This window comes from Hippocampus comes, unplaced genomic scaffold (genome assembly GCF_001891065.2).
Source record: "Hippocampus comes isolate QL1 unplaced genomic scaffold, H_comes_QL1_v1.1 scaffold129, whole genome shotgun sequence".
Lineage (NCBI taxonomy): Eukaryota > Metazoa > Chordata > Actinopteri > Syngnathiformes > Syngnathidae > Hippocampus > Hippocampus comes.
The window spans coordinates 138,737-155,937 of record NW_017805992.1 but is presented as its reverse complement, the minus strand read 5'-3'; the positions used below and the strand labels follow the sequence as shown (position 1 = coordinate 155,937).

The following is a 17,201-nucleotide window of genomic DNA, read 5'->3' as shown; positions in this document are numbered from 1 at the left end:
CTCTCTCTCTCTCTCTCTCTCTCTCTCTCTCTCTCTCTCTCTCTCTCTCTCTTTCCCTCCCTCTCTCTTCTCGCCTGTGTCTGTCAGTCCTTAATTCAATTACTGGAGTTGACTCATGTCCTATTTTGCATCCAGATAGATAGCGAGCTGTCTCATTGCTGCATTAACAACATTATTAACATTAGAAACAGTAACACTACCAGCATTAGTAACATCAGTAACTGATAGCATTAGTAATAGTTGTAACATTATAAGATTGTATATTTTATTATTACAATTACGTCACTTTGTTAATCATTATTCCTTTTGGATTCTTAATCTTCTCTTCCTTATCATCCATTCATCTGGTCTTGATTTGGATGATTGCACTTTACACTTTGAGATTAACTTTAATAGCAACGTGACATTAATTATAGTGAAATAGGTAATTAAAGTCTGTCGTTTTGGGAAAACAATGTTTTCATATTTTGGTCAGTCAAAACAAAAATGTTTTCACCTAGATATACACTATGTTATACTTGAAATACAGTCTCTCCATGTAATGTTGCTGTAGCACTTTTTAGCCTCTAGGTGATGCAATTTACCCATCTATAAAAGTGTACCATAAACTGGAACTGGTACTGAGCATGCACGTATGGAAATGCCTTTTATATTTGTGTCAAAGAAAGGAAATAAAACTTTTACAAAGAAACGCAGTTTTTAAATTAAATAGTTGTGTTTTAGAGTGAATTGTCTTCTACCTGTGGCATGAATTTAACCAACCAATCAAGTTTTTCCCCCCCAAATGACAATGGAAATTGTTTTAAAAATACATGTGTTCACCCTATACATGACTGAATGCGTGATTACATTTTGATGAAGGAATTTATGTTGTAATCTTTTGAAAATGCATTGCTTTTTGTGTTTTTGGGAGTTTCGAAACACTTATTCTGATTTACAGGCGCAATTGTGAGATGTATGAAGGGTATAATTACCTGCGTGCAACATGATTGACAGATCCTGTAGTAGCAGGAGGAACAGTAAGTGTGCGATGACGCCCGTGAATGATGTGTGCGTGCGTGTGCATGTAACAATGGAAAGTGACTGAGGCGGTGCGAGCGCGCTCACCCCCGTCCAATGGGATCGCCAGTGGGAGGGAGTTTGCCCCGACTCCAGCTTTGTTTTAACTTTTTCTAGTGAGACTTTGCCGAGTAGCGGCGCAATGTTGAGTGCAAGCGTGAGTGGACCGTTATTCGTATCCCTCCACGGATGCGCGCAGCTCCCCGGATCCACTTTTACGCGCGGATACTTTGAGTGACAATTCGATGCTCCTTTTTGGGGGGAAATAAACGAGAGAGGGAGGGTGGAAAAGTTTCTTGTGTGTTGCGGGAATGCTTTTCACCATCCCGTGGATGCCGTATTGATGAGGAGTGCACGTCGACGCTGGAGTTAAGTGCTCAAAAGAAGATCACCGTGACAAATTAAGTTTCCAGGTTCCACGTTCGGAACGTTTGGATTATAATGCTGTAGCGTGGATGCATCAAGCTGCACCGGGCTGGCTGACCTGACCATGGCGCGGCTTCACTCACTCCTGCTGCTGCTGTGGACTCTGTCGCGCTACTCGGCATCCACGCAAGTCCGCCAAGAGTTCCGCGTGCTGGAGGAGCAGCCCGCGGGCACCTACGTGGGTCAGATAGAGACCCGCGCCGGCTTCACGTACCGCTTCAGCGAGAGCCACAGACTTTTCGCCATCAACGGCAGCACGGGAGTGATCTCCACCTCGTCTGTGGTGGACAGGGAGCTGCTGCAGAGCGATGTCATCAACGTGGTGGTGCTCTCCAGTCAGCCTACTTACCCTACGGAGGTCAGGATCGTGGTGTTGGATATTAACGACAACGCGCCCGTGTTCCCGGATGCATCTATCGTGGTGTCTTTCAAGGAGGATGCCAGCAGCGGCCGGCAGGTAATCTTGGACACAGCAACCGACTCTGACATTGGGAGTAACGGTGTGGACCACACCACCTACAGAATCGTGAAGGGAAACCAACAGAGGAAATTCCGCTTGGATATTACCGTCAATCCCAGTGGCGAGGGCGCATTCCTGCACCTGGTGTCGACAGGGGGCCTGGACCGGGAGCTCACGCCCTTCTACCAGCTGCTCATCGAAGTGGAGGACAAGGGGGACCCTAAGAAGTTTGGCTATCTGCAGGTGAACGTCACCATCCAGGACATCAATGACAACCCGCCTGCATTTGAGCATGAACAGTATGAGGCGAGCGTGTTTGAGGATGCCGCGGTGGGGTCCAGCATCCTGCAAATCACGGCGTCCGATCAGGACGATGGGACCAACGCAGAGATCAGGTATTACCTAGACGAGGGCACCCCCTTTCAAATTGACCCCAAAGACGGGACACTTATCATAAAACAAAGTTTGGATTATGAAAGTAAGAAGGCGTATTCGCTGACTGTCCACGCGGTGGACAGTGGGGCACCGTCGTTGTCCGGTAGAACGGAGGCAACCGTCAAATTGTTGGACGTGAATGACAACGACCCTGTGGTGAAGTTCAGGTACTTCCCCACCACATCCAAGTTTGCCTCTGTTGATGAAAATGCACAAATTGGCACAGTGGTAGCACTGCTCACAGTGTCTGATTCAGACTCCCCCACTGCCAACGGTAACATCTCTGTGTCCATCTTAGGTGGTAATGAGCAAAGACATTTTGAGGTGCACACGTCCCCTGTGCCCAATTTGAGTTTGATCAAAGTGGCCAGCGTGTTGGACAGGGAGCGAATTTCCTCATACAACCTAACAGTGTCGGTGTCAGACAATGGCAAGCCAGTGGCGCGCTCGTCTTTTGCTAGTCTTGTGATATTCGTCAATGACATCAATGACCACCCGCCGATATTCCAGGAGGCGCTGTATAGGGTTGATATCAACGAAGACATCCCCAAAGGCAGCTACATAAAAGGGGTCTCTGCAACAGATGGCGACTCCGGGCAAAATGCCAACCTACGCTACTCGCTGGTGTCTGGAAACACTTTGGGCTGGTTCACCATCAGCGAAAACAGCGGCCTGGTTACCAGCGCCGCTTTGTTGGATAGGGAGGTTGCATCGCAAGTTGTTCTTAACATTAGTGCCAAAGACCAGGGGCTGCAGCCCAAGATTTCTTACACGAAGCTCATTGTGAGCATTACTGATGTGAATGACCAAGTGCCCACGTTTACACAGACAATGTATCATGTTTCCTTGGTGGAGCACGCACCGGCCGGCACAGAGCTGCTTGTGCTTTCAGCTTCTGATGACGACCTGGGCGAGAATGGGACAGTCCGTTTCTCATTCGACGCCGAGACGGCGCCCGGCCTTCGCAAGCTGTTTCGCCTGGACGCCTCGTCAGGGCGTTTGAGCACAGCCGCGGAGCTGGACAGGGAGGATCAGGCCTCTTACTTGCTCCACATCCAGGCAGCAGACACAGGCACGCCCCCGTTGCACTCTGCTGGAAAAGTCAACATCACCCTGAGGGATATCAATGACAACAGGCCCGTTTTTTACCCTGTGCAGTATTTTGCGAATGTGAAAGAGAACGAGCCCCCGGGCACTTTTGCCACTACTGTTTCTGCCACAGACCCCGACTTGGGTCGCAACGGCACAGTGAAATATATCATCACAGCAGGCGACACCTCCAAATTTCACATTCACAGCAACACAGGTAAAATTACCACACTGGCGTCGTTGGACAGAGAAGTCAAAACCACTTATCAGCTGCAGGTGGCAGCTGCAGATGGCGGTGGGCTGCACTCGCACACCCACGCCATTGTCACTGTGACTGTAATAGACACACAAGATAATCCACCCATCTTTAGCCAGAAAGTTTACAGCTTTGTCGTGTTTGAGAACGTGGGCTCGGGAACAGTCATAGGGACCGTGTCGGCCACCACTGTTGATCTAAACTCGAACATTTCCTATCTGATCACCTCGGGGGACCAGAGAGGGATTTTTGCTGTAAACCCAGCCGGTCAAATCACTGCGTCCAGTCAAATAGATCGAGAAGAGCAGGGCTTCTATCACCTGAAGGTTGTAGCCAGAGCAGGTGAAATAACAGGAGAGGCCTTTGTCAACATCACAGTGAAGGATCTGAACGATAATGCCCCCCACTTTATTCACTCTGTGGAGCATGTGAGCGCCGTGGAGAACTGGAGCATGGGTCACATAATCTTCCAAGCCAAGGCATCTGATCCCGACGAGGGCGCCAACGGCATGGTGGTCTACAGCCTCAAGCAAAACCCCAGAGGACTGTTTCACATCCACGAGAAGCACGGCCTTATCACGCTGACCGGGCCTCTGGAGGTCACCACCACATCCTACGAGATCGAGGTCTTGGCCTCGGACACGGGGGTCCCCCGGCACACCTCCAGCTTGGTGCTTATCATCAGCGTTTACGACGTGAATGACAATTCGCCTGTGTTTGGCCAGTTCTCCTATGAGGTCGCCATCCTGGAGTCGGAACCTGTCAACAGCCGCTTCTTCACAGTAGAGGCCACTGACAAAGACTCAGGCCTAAATGGGGAGATCATGTATGACATCATTGGCGGCAACACGGGGGACATCTTTGGAATTTTCCCAGATGGGCAACTGTACATCAAAGCAGAGCTGGACCGGGAGCTGCAGGACAGATATAACTTAGTGGTGGTGGCTACAGACCGCGCCGTGGAACCGCTAAGCGCCACCGTCAATGTCAGCGTGATCCTAGAGGACGTCAATGACAACCGCCCCTTGTTTAACAGCACCAATTACGTCTTTCACTTTGAGGAGGAGCAGGCGAGGGGTTCGCTGGTCGGCTTGGTCCACACCGAGGATAAAGACTTTGGGCCAAACAGCGACGTCAGATACTCGTTTGAGACTCCGCAGCCCAACTTCGAGTTGAACGCCATCACGGGGGAGTTGACGAGCACACTGCAATTGGACCGTGAGTCGCTCGTGAGACAAAGAGGCGCCGCTGCCTTCAGCTTCGTCGTCATCTCGGCCGACCAGGGTCTCCCTAAACCCCTAAGAGACCAGGCCAAAGTGCAGGTTTACATACAAGACATCAATGACAATGCACCTAAGTTCACCAAAGACATTTACCAGGCCTCCATCTCTGAGTCGGCGCAGAACATGACCCAGCTGCTACGCGTCTCCGCCTCTGATGTCGACGAAAACAACAATGGACTGGTTCATTATCACATCACTGAGGGCAATGAGGAGGGACAGTTTACCATTGATGAGAGCTCAGGACAAGTCACATTAGTCGGCAAAATGAACTATGAATCAACAGCCTCCTATTCTCTGAAAATAATCGCTGTTGATGCTGGCTTTGTGCCATTATCCTCCTCCTGTATGCTTAGCATTAGTGTACTGGATGAGAATGACAACACCCCGACCTTCCCCAAATCCTTACTGTCTGTGGACGTGCAGGAAAACATGAGAATCGGCGAGCTGGTGGCCTCCGTGACGGCGAGCGACGCTGACTCTGGCTTGAATGCAGAAATAACGTACAGCATCACCGCCACAAACAACCACGGCACATTCAGCATTAGTCCCAACACGGGCAGCATCTTTCTGTTCAAAAAGCTGGACTACGAAACACAGTCGTTTTACAAGCTCAACGTCACAGCGAAGGACAACGGCCGACCCCAGCGCTCCTCTTCAATTCCTGTCATCATACATGTTCGGGATTTCAACGACAACCCTCCCATCTTCACTCCCGGGGACATCTTCAAGTCCATCCCGGAGAATCTTCCGATCTCGGCCTCGGTCATGACAATTACAGCTCATGACACGGACGCAGATATCAACGGGCAGTTGGAGTACTCCATTGTTCAGCAGGTCCCCAGAGGAGGCCACTTCAGCATCGACCCGAGCTCCGGTCTCATCTACACCACCAAGGAGGTGGACAGGGAATTTTCCAACCTGTTTGAGTTGACGGTAAAGGCCACCGACCAGGCTGTGCCATTTGAATTCCGACGTTTTGCCCTTAAAAATGTGACGATATGGGTCACGGACATCAATGACAACATCCCCACTTTCGTGTCCCAGAATGCCCTCGTGGCCGAGCCCAACATTGTAATCGGCTCCATCCTAACGACGGTGGTGGCTTTTGACCCCGACGAGGGAGAAAATGGGGAAGTGGAGTACGAGCTGGTCGAGGGCGACTCGGACACATTTGTCATGGACCGCTACAGCGGCGACATCCGCCTTGCCTCACAGCTGGTGCCCTCCCGCCTCGTGTACACGCTCACCGTGTCTGCCACTGATCATGGCAGTGAGCGCAAGACCTCCAGGACCGACATGACCATCATCCTCCAGGGCCTGGATGGCCCCGTATTCACGCAGCCAAAGTACATCACCATCCTCAAGGAGGGCCAGCCGCCAGGCACCAACGTGATCTCCCTGGACGCCTCCAGTCCGCGAGGCCCCGGTGGAAAAGTGGAGTACTTCATTGTGGCGGTGCGCAGCGGTGGAAAAGCCGCCGGACGCCTCTTCACCATCGGACGCCACACCGGAGTCATACAGACGGCGGCGGAGCTCGACAGGGAGAAAGGCTCAGACCTCTACCTGGTGGACGTGTACGCAATTGAGACGGACGCGAGCCAGCCCAGGACGCAGCGTGCCGAGGTGAGTAACATCTCAAGCGCTTTTTTTTTTTTTTGTAGTTCTGTTGTGGGAGTTCATGAACTCTCATGAACTCATGTGCTGGCATTTGTCAGGGATATTAATGAGATCAAGATCCATGCTGGAAGTGAGAGATGGTGACACACAGTCCAAGTAACACACACAATAGAGCCACTTAATGCATTTATCCCCTAATTTATTCACTTTTTCAACATAGTTCTGAGGTTTTCTAAACATCTATTTTGTTGGACGTTGTGTAAGACGGCCTCGCTCCATGCCATTCTTACTTGCAGTATTGTCTTATCTCCAAATATGAATATAATAGATTTTAAAAAAGGTCCTGGTAGAACAGGGGTGGGCAAACCTTTGTGCACAAGGGCCACACTTGATTTTTAAAAGGGACAGATGGGCCAACTCATTAATAAGTTAGGCAAAAAAGTAAAATGTGTTTGTAATAATAATAATAATAATAATAATAATAATAATTATTATTATTATTATTGTATAATATAAGGGAGAAGAACCACTGGAGGGCAGCAAAGGTATAAAAATAATATAATATAATAACTATAATAATAATCATAATAATAATTATGATTATTATGATTATTATTATTATTATTATCATTATTATAAAATTTGGGCAGCCCGGTGGTCCAGTGGTTAGCGCGTTGACCTCACAGTGTAGAGATTGGCTGGTAACCGATTCAGGGTGTCCCCCGCCTCGTCCCCAAAGACGACTGGCATAGGCTCCAGCACCCGGAAAATTGATGGATGGATAACAATAAAATTATGCACGTAACATAATAGTCATTCATTTTCATATTTAATTCTGTTATTTTTATTTAACTATTTCATTCAATTGATTGGCCAAGTATTTCATAAATGAAATAAAAAATAGTAACAAATATAACTATAAATGTTTAATGCATTCCCTCACTTTCCTAAATTCCCACATTGATTCGTTGGACAAAAGAAAAGCAAGGGAACAGTTTACATTTGACAAATATTTTTTAAATTGTGTTGTTCACAGCTAGGATTTTTGTCAATTATTTAATGAGTTGCATGTTTTAATTGAATACTTTATAATTAATAGAATATAACGTATGTGTGATTAAATCACCAATTAAAAAATCTAAACACATAATTGAAAGATGAATTATGTATTTGTGTATTTTAAAAATTGGTACACTTTACTAATATTAATTATTATTTAAAATTCAGAAATTTATCAATTTTTAAATTAAATCAATGTTTTAATTCAATATAGAGTTATAATTTAAGTATAATTAACTAACCATTGAATAAATAAATATTTTAAAATGAAACATATTTTTAAATATACAGGGTATTTGTAAAATTGTCTTACTTTGTATTAAGAACAAATGGTTAATCAGATAAATGTTTCAACGTTTTATTTTTAATCTACTGAATTGTAATTAATTGAAGTGTAATGAACTAGTTTTAAAAAAAATAAAACACAAATATTTAATCAATATCATTTTTGATTTTTTTTGTAAAATGGTTACATTTCACTATTTAGAATACATGAATTGATCCGTCATTTAATGGAATAAAAGAATAATAATCATCATAATAATAATACATACAGTACATAAATAAGTACATTCGAATAACCAGTTGTCCAGAACTCTTTGCCCACCCCTGCTTTAGAAAGTTCACTGTTTTTGGTGGCTTGACTAAGTATCTAAGAGGGAGTTATTGAAAAAAGTATGTGTCGTGTGTGTGTGTGTGTGTGTGTGTGGACCAGTTCTACTTGTGAGCCCGGGGGCTGTTTTGGCACTGGGGGTAGTCCCAGCTGGTTCCCTGATATGACCGAGAAGTTCTCCACAGGCAATAAGTGGCCATTAAATGTGGACGACCTCTTAAGCCCCATCTTAGATGATGCTGAGGGCAGAGAGGCTAAAACTGAAGCTTTGGCCTGATGTTTGTGTTCATGACGCACCTTTTGAGGCCTCCCCTCAAATGAAACGCAAATGCGTGTACAAAACGAGGCACACCTGCGGGATCGAATGAGAGATGCTCGGAGACTCCTCACTTTCCTGTTGTTGAATTGCTGCATTTTTAATCATTTGTGATCAATCTGATGATCTGTTTATTATTGTGGTTGTGGTGTGACAGCTGGTTCCAATATTTACTGTAGTTAGCAATATGAGGGTGGTCAAAATATTATAAACAGCTGTTGGTATGTTGCAGACTTATTGTCATCAGAATTGCTCAATGCTAGACAACCCCAATGTACCCCACTGGGCATCCTATCAGTAGTATGATATCCATACATTAATATTAAGGAGATGTACTATTTTTTTATGTTAGTGAGACATGAAGACGATCCAGATAAATATGATGTATACTTTGTATGTATGTTTAGGTACGGGTGAGCACCGATACCAGGTATCAGGCCGATCACTGGCCTTATTTTATGGTTTTGGGTACTCGTAGAGGCTGCCAATACAAGCCGGTGATACTTAAGGCTAGTAAAATCTGACATTTTGCTCTAGTTTGTGTGATGTTGTGGCAGTCTGACACATCTTCGAATCAATATCTGCATGAGAAAGAAAGGTAATTTTATATAACCAATGTACGAGATGTATTGTAGAGTTCTCGGAGTGAATACTTGTAATGGTATCAGTCTGAAATATATCGTTATACTGGAAAATCTGATACTAGCTGACCACAATGTACGTTTTATACAAAAAGTCGACACACCACTGTTCAAATGCCAGGTTTTTCTGACGTCATAAAAATGAAATGCAAGATAAATCATTTAAAAACCTTTTTCACCATTAATGTGACTTATAACCTGAAAAATTCCTTTGAATCTTTTTGAGTGGGATAATAAATAAATAAAAAAAATAAAGAACTAAAATTATGTAGCTGCCCAACAACTTGTATTTGAATGACTTTTACATCCACAGAAAATACTATGTACCATTTCACAGGTTTAATTTATAGATAGTATTTTTTGGACTGCTTTCGGAATGTCCTGTTTTGTTGGTGAAAAGTGCACTTTTAAAAATGAAAGACTGTTTCTGCTTCTCTCCCAATTCAGCTACATATTTTAGGAGTGTAGTCTACGACTACCTAACATTTATTATTGTTTATAAATGCCAAAAGATAATTTTAGTGAGGTAATGTCATTTGGGGAGGCACGGTCGTCGACTGGTTAGTGCGTTGGCCTCACAGTGCAGAGGTGCAGGGTTTGATTCCGGCTTCGGCCTTCCTGTGTGGAGTTTGCATGCTCTCCCCGGGCCTGCTTGGGTTTTCTCCGGGTACTCCGGTTTCCTCCCACATTCCCAAAAACATGCATGACAGGCTGATTGAACACTCTAAATCAGGGGTCGGGAACCTTTTTCACTAAGAGAGCCATGAAAGCTAAATATTTGGAAATGTATTTCAGTGAGAGCCATATATATATTCACTTTTAAAATACACAAACTGTATTTTAAAAGTGAATTCAACAAAATGTCAGTATAATACACCTCTGAATGTATTCTCTTCAATAATTTTGTTTTAATACTTACTACCATTAATGTGAATGGTTTTCTGTTCCCCACGATTGCGAAAGATCCAGCAAAACTTGCGGGATTATAGTCAGTTTTCCGGAGTTCCTGCTGGTGGCTAGCTTGGACCCTGCTCAGTAGCTTGCACGCTTGCTTTCTGCTCTCTCTCATAGTGTGTTTTGATGCAAACGTAGCATGCCGCTTTACATTCGACTGTTTCATCGATGGTATGTTGTAATTGCGAATTAGACACACCGCAGAACCTCTTCCCTCCACAAAGGCGAATCCTTCGGTCCATTCGTCCTGAAGTGCACCATACTTGTTATCTTCTTTTCTTTTCGCCATCTTATTCGTCGAAGGATTAGCTTTGAGCTAATGACTGAGCGGGCTGATTCAAAAGGGGGCGTTTACCTGTTGCCACAGCAACAGCCGACGTAAGCCAGTATTATCCAATTAAAATTGCCCCTGCCAACTGCAGGACACGACCAGTGAAAAGTCGATGGATTTATTAAACAAGCGAGGATATTTTGTTTTATCTGCGAGCCAAATGCAATTATCAAAAGAGCCATCGATGGCTCGCGAGCCATAGGTTCCCGACTCCTGCTCTAAATTGTCCCGAGGTGTGAGCTGGGATGGTTGTTCGTCTGTGTGTGCCCTGCGATTGGCTGGCAACCGGTTCAGGGTGTCCCCCGCCGACTACCCAAAGACATCTGGGATAGGCTCCAGCACACCCCGCGACCCTTGTGAGGAGAAGTGGATTAGAAAATGGACGGATGGATAATGTCATTTGTGTAAAGTGCTAGGGCATATACTTATTTGTCTCTGTATGATGTCATGTTCGTTAGTGCTAGCAAGCTAACTCGTAGTCTACTCTTGATTAGCCTCATGTGAAGGAGGTTCATGTGTCACTTGAAATGTAAAACTAAACCAAATAGAGGCATGAATATAGCTCTAAATCCAGCCTTTGTTTCTTGAATATTTTGCCGAGGCCAGTTCAGAATATCAAGTGTTTCTTCCTTCCCTTCGCCCTCAGGCCTTCCCACTTAGCACACACTCGCCGTCTTAATGAGACATCATTCCCATACTTTCAAATAAGAGATGCTTGAACTTCATCACCCCCGGTCGCCATGCCTTACCCCGGCTCATCTGGGCGCATTACGAGAAGCGTGAGATCCAATAAAAAGTCAGAGGAGTCCACATGTGGAAATGCGCTCTGGAGTTCTTTTTTTTTTTTTTTCGCAGTGTAAACCGTCAAATTTAGACTAATGTTTTTTCAGAGCACTGTTTGTACGGCAGATATATGGTAGCAACACGAGAGAGTGGTGATTGTGAAACGACTAGAGGGGTCATGACCCCGTCTAATTTCCCTCCATTGATAGGTCGGACAAGGGGAAGTTGGCTGCTTTGTTAAAACCGTCTCTCCAAGCTTTGTTGTCTTATTATGTGTGTGCGTTAGGTTGTATCCTTGCAGGTCCGTATATGACATAGTCAATAGATTGAAAGAAAGTTGGATGTCATCGGCACTTGATTTACTCGGGCCATTTTTCCGAAGAATGGAATTCAGTGTTGAATCTGAGTCTTTGTGCTGCTTCCTGGCAGGGTTGATGCCTTGTTGGCTGCACACTTATCCATTGTTGTGGAATGCTTTGTCATAGTGGTACGGAGGATGTTTTTTTTGTTTTTGTTTTTCCATTTTGATCCAAGTTGATCTTCATCACATCCTGAATAGTTGTGGTGGAAGGAATCTTGTCCCTTTCGTATGTTTGGATTTTGAAACACATTTCCCCATAAGTATGATTGGAAATCATCCATGCCACTCGTCATCTTGAAAACCATCAATTCACTGCACAGGCAATATTTTAAAGGGGACGGACAGTATTGTGGCAAATGGACTTTTTAATGGCTTGTATTCACAAAGATGAGTCTGTGGGGTGCCATTTCCACCCATCAAGTATGAAACTTAACAACCATGTAAATGTTTTGTGTGCTGCCCATATCTAAAAATGGTTGCATTCGCCAGGTATTGTTGTGCGAGTGCGACTCATTTGCAGTCTAGACGCTGAGGGGTGAATATGTCCCGCTCTGGAGGGAATCTCACAAGTCTCGAATAACACCCAAATAGTTGCTAAATATAGGCACTTTGCAAAAAAAAGCTAAAGAACAAACAAAGTTAATCCTCTGATACTTGCTGAATCTCATGTGATGTCAGGCATGAATATTTGTGACACTTTAGAATTTGGAATCTCCAACTTAAAGGATTTTTTTCCTTATTCAACTTGACAGGTAAAAAAAAAAGGCAAAGTCTTGCAAACCCTCAAAGAAAAAGCAAAACACTCAGACTGAAGTCACGCACAATGTCAATTTTTTTGCGCAAGTCTCTTGGCGAATTAAACCAGTCAAATTTTGTATTTTTTGAAATGAGGTTGAATCCTACTTTAAGTGTTGCTAAAAGATGAAGAAAAAGCAAAGCACACATATTTGAAACTGTTTGCTGTACTGAAGTCTCGTGTGATGTCATCTATTACGGTTGCACAATTCATGTAACTTGACGAGTGCGTGATTTAACTCAGAGAGCGAGAGAGAGAGAGAGAGAGAGAGAGAGAGAGAGAGAGAGAGAGAGAAATAAGGTTGGGTTGAATTTTGAAGTTAGGTTATAAAAAGAAGAAAGAAGATTATGCTAATTTGAAATTGTATCCCAAATTTGGCGGAAAAAATAGTAAAAATCAAAAGTCGCATGAAAAAGCCGCACAAATGTGATGCATGACATCAGGTGAGAACTCAGTTCAGTGAGAGAGAATAATGATGAATTTGGGTTATTTGACTTCCTGCTTCTTCTTTGTTCCGTTTTGACTTAAAAAAAGGAGAAAGCAAAATAACCCTCATTTGAAATCCTACAAATATTTGGGGGAATTCAACTTAACACACACAGCAAAAACTCAAAGAAAAGCGATGGGTGTATTGCACTCAGTGGACAAGTGTTAATAATGACCTCGGCAATAGGTGACAGTTGGACTATTTTAGTGATTCTGAACTATTTTCCAGTTCTTCGTACGTACTTTCATATCCTTGCGTTCAGGCCTTGGTGACTGCAGTGCTTCTGAAGTTTTTTTTTTTTTTGCTTCCTTAAACTGAATCTCACTGGAGTGGCACATCAGCTCGTGTCCCTCCTGTTCTGTGAAGCATTGTTCGCCTCCAAAGTAAACATAGCCTGGCCTTCCTTTTTTGTGCTGCCTCTGTAAACAATCCAGCAGCGGCAGCAGCATTTTTTTTTTTTTTTTTTGCGTTTGTTATGTTTTGGTCTGTGCCAGTACTGTCTTGATTTGGCAGATTGAAGAGTAAAAAGAACATAGATGGACGTGAACCTTTTGGATAGACGCTTGGGCCTCAGCTCGCACTGTGAGATTGAAGAGGCAAAGAAAAGACTGTTGGAGTTGTGGGCAGAAAGGGGAAAGGGTGTGTGTGTGGGCGGGGGGGGCATGGAAACATTTTAGTGCCAGATGCAGGCTGTGTTGCAAGGAATTATGGGGGAAAAAGACTAAGGTAGACTGCTCTTTGTGTTACTTTATGGTCATTTGAATGCCTCTTAGTTTGATGCATAAAGTCCCTGTAAAGTGAAAAGAAATGTCTTGAATTTGACACGCCACAGAGATGAGACGATTGCTGTAACCAAGCAAAATTGCCAGCTATAAAATGATGCTTCAAAATGGTGAAAAAATTGTTGCGGATGTGTCCACTACATCATCTCGGGTCCCTCCTGTTCGGTGAAGCATTGTTCGCCTCCAAAGTAAACATAGCCTGGCCTTCCTTTTTTGTGCTGCCTCTGTAAACAATCCAGCAGCGGCAGCAGCATTTTTTTTTTTTTTTTTTTGCGTTTGTTATGTTTTGGTCTGTGCCAGTACTGTCTTGATTTGGCAGATTGAAGAGTAAAAAGAACATAGATGGACGTGAACCTTTTGGATAGACGCTTGGGCCTCAGCTCGCACTGTGAGATTGAAGAGGCAAAGAAAAGACTGTTGGAGTTGTGGGCAGAAAGGGGAAAGGGTGTGTGTGTGGGCGGGGGGGGCATGGAAACATTTTAGTGCCAGATGCAGGCTGTGTTGCAAGGAATTATGGGGGAAAAAGACTAAGGTAGACTGCTCTTTGTGTTACTTTATGGTCATTTGAATGCCTCTTAGTTTGATGCATAAAGTCCCTGTAAAGTGAAAAGAAATGTCTTGAATTTGACACGCCACAGAGATGAGACGATTGCTGTAACCAAGCAAAATTGCCAGCTATAAAATGAGGCTTCAAAATGGTGAAAAAATTGTTGCGGATGTGTCCACTAAATGCCCTCATAGTACCCCCTACTGAACTGTCAATTGTCAATCAAAGACCAAATACTATGACCTAAAATATGGATGCTACATTGCCTTTACACATGTTTGAGCCATGAAAAGAGAGCATCTTAAGCTCTGGTGTGTGGAATACATCTTACCAGTTAATCGCAGGGCTCGCAGCGGTAGCCACCAAATAGAGCGCAAGCTAACAGTCTAACAGCATCTCGCGTTGTGCCGGATAGCCACTCATGTGAGTGGAGGTGCGAAAGTGCTCTTAAAGTATCTTGATGGGAGGGGACTTGAAGTACCTTGATAGGCAAAATTTTAGCCAAGTCCTCCGAAAATCGATCAAGAATACTAAAACGGTGAAAAACTGATTAATGCTCAGGGTTCGATTTTTGCAGATGGCGGATCCTCATTTTCCTGCAAGCACACGGTTTGCCAATACGCCAGATCAGTTTTCGTCTAGATTGGGGGGCGGTGCGAGCAGATAAAGTGTCTGCCTGGTGGAGTGACAATTTGGTGCCAGAAAGTTGATCGAAACTTAATGGATGCTCAGGCATCTAATGTGACATGTTTTATTCACACATCTTTGAACAGCAGGCGCTAAACCCCCTTGAACAATTAGACTGTGTTTTTAAAAATCTTCCCACTGGAGGGAGACTTTGGGATGGGGAGACATGAATGACCGGTGCAGGTGTGCTTCCGCCATGTGGTGACTCTGTTGCGTGTGTGTGCTGTATTTACAAGGAATGAAAAAAGCCGCTTTGATTGACCATGACTTAAGTCGACTGTGATTACTTCCACCACAGCACTGCCGTCCCTCTGACAGATCCACCGGCCTCCGGCAAAATTACCAACAGTGGGTCTAACCAGCCTCCTTGCAATTATACCACCCGTTACACAGGATTCAAGACTGTCATGAAAATACCGCTCTTTATCTCCACATCTGAGTACTAAATAGTTTTTAGTCTTTGCACAGGGTTTCAATAATTATTTTTAAACATATAAAATGTATTTAGAAACAAAACCCTGAATTGACTTGACAGCATTTATATAACCTAAATACAACTTAACTGTAAGAAATATAATCAAATGGGCAGTGGATTAAAAAATAGTTTAATTCACTGTAACATTATGCACAGTTTGAACCTAAAATGTAATGGGGTGCACTAGAGGAAGCCCATGTCGCACTCGTGGTACTCGGAGCACATATTGAAAATCACTGACGTAGACAATTATGCTTTGAGGCTAACGAATGATGCTGAAACATAACATCTAAGTTTGAATGATATCAGCGGATTTTATAAAAAGGGGTGTCGTCATACGGCAAAGATTTATCCAAAATCCTACCTGCGCATTCCCATTCCCGACTTCTCTTAATCAGGCCGGCCGCGCTCGAGTGAAAGCGAAGCTCGGAAACTTTAGATCACTGTTCTTGTTCTGATTGCACAAAAAAAAAGGAAAGAAATCTGCCCCCTGTTTTTTGATCAAGAGTGCAAACCACAAGAGAGAGAAAGGAAAAAAAAAACCAAGGAAGTCCCAGCGGATATGAATTCTGTTTGTAAGAGGCAGGAACTTTCAGACTCTTTTACTGCCACTAAATGACGCGTGACAATCAAAAGTCACACAGAGAGAAAAATGCAGTGCCGAGAATGCGTGTGTTTTTTTAACCGCGGTTTACCTCGCACAGACTTTGCTGGAGCAGAAAGGCAACGAATTAAATGTCACCTCAAATTCCACTTGAGAATTGCTTGTCGGGGGAGCATGCGTGGTGCTATAGCCCTGCGCCAACCCCGCAGCAATTTATTATAAATTTTTAGATATTTCTCGAACTTTACAAACTTTTTTTTCCGTCCAGTAAGAAGCCATTCTGTTCCAATACAATTCCTGTTTCCATGTTTGTGCTGCAACTGCACCCCATGTGTGTTGTTCAGGGCAAGGAGGGGCGGGCTGAGTCTTTCAGTTACTTGGCGCGTTCAAAAATAATCTTCGAGCGTGCGCTGGTTCACTCCGACCATTTGGAAACTTAAGAGCGTCGCTTAAAATCGTCGTTCGGTTATTCAGAGTGCACCAAAAACAGCGCTCGGCACTAGGCACTCCGACTGGGGGGGGCGCAGTGCGCATCCCAAAATCTTCCAGTCTCCCAGGTTGGCAAAGAAAAAGATTGGAACAACGAGGTCCAACTCCTGAAGGAGCACTAAACGCAGCTTTCAAATGCGGAGGCTTCAAAATAGTGTGCATTCCCTGGGGCATGGAAGGGTCCAAATCTCTACCTTCGGGAACATTCATTACTTCTATCGAATACACATCTCTACCGCACACCACTAGTGTTTCGTCTACTTTTATTTTAAAAACGAAAGAACCTCTCAAGAAAAGTCATGAAAATCGTTTACTTTTCAGCCTCCCCCACATATCAGTCAAGCCTCCGCCTCGCCCCGGGAGAGAAAAAGCGCCGAGGGAGCATTAGCTTACCATAGGTTAGCGTTGTCAAACTTAACGATTACATCATGTTGCTGTCTAGCTGAAAGTCGTTTAATATGGGGAAAAAAAACTAAAGAAAGAGAAACATTTTGTTTGGATAAAAAGGTTAAAAAAATGTGCTTTTTGCATTGTTTTTTTTTATTTCTGTTTTTAGAAACCAAATGAATGCATGTAATTTTTTCTGGCATTCGAACAGGGGTGTTGTGTAGATGTTTTATTTTCTGCCCCCTGTCCGTGTGAATATCAAAT

General features: G+C 44.1%; 1 protein-coding gene across 1 annotated transcript in view; it reads left to right on the top strand.

Annotated features, from left to right (window-relative positions):
• The first annotated feature begins 1,173 nt into the window (after nucleotides 1–1,173).
• Nucleotides 1,174–17,201, top strand: part of fat4 (FAT atypical cadherin 4) — a 120,404-nt gene continuing 104,376 nt past the window's right edge. Inside the window, exon 1 of the mRNA XM_019892205.1 lies at nucleotides 1,174–6,631. Coding sequence (XP_019747764.1) covers nucleotides 1,550–6,631 — 5,082 coding nt within the window. The 5' untranslated portion in view covers nucleotides 1,174–1,549. The remainder of the gene's footprint in view (nucleotides 6,632–17,201) is intronic.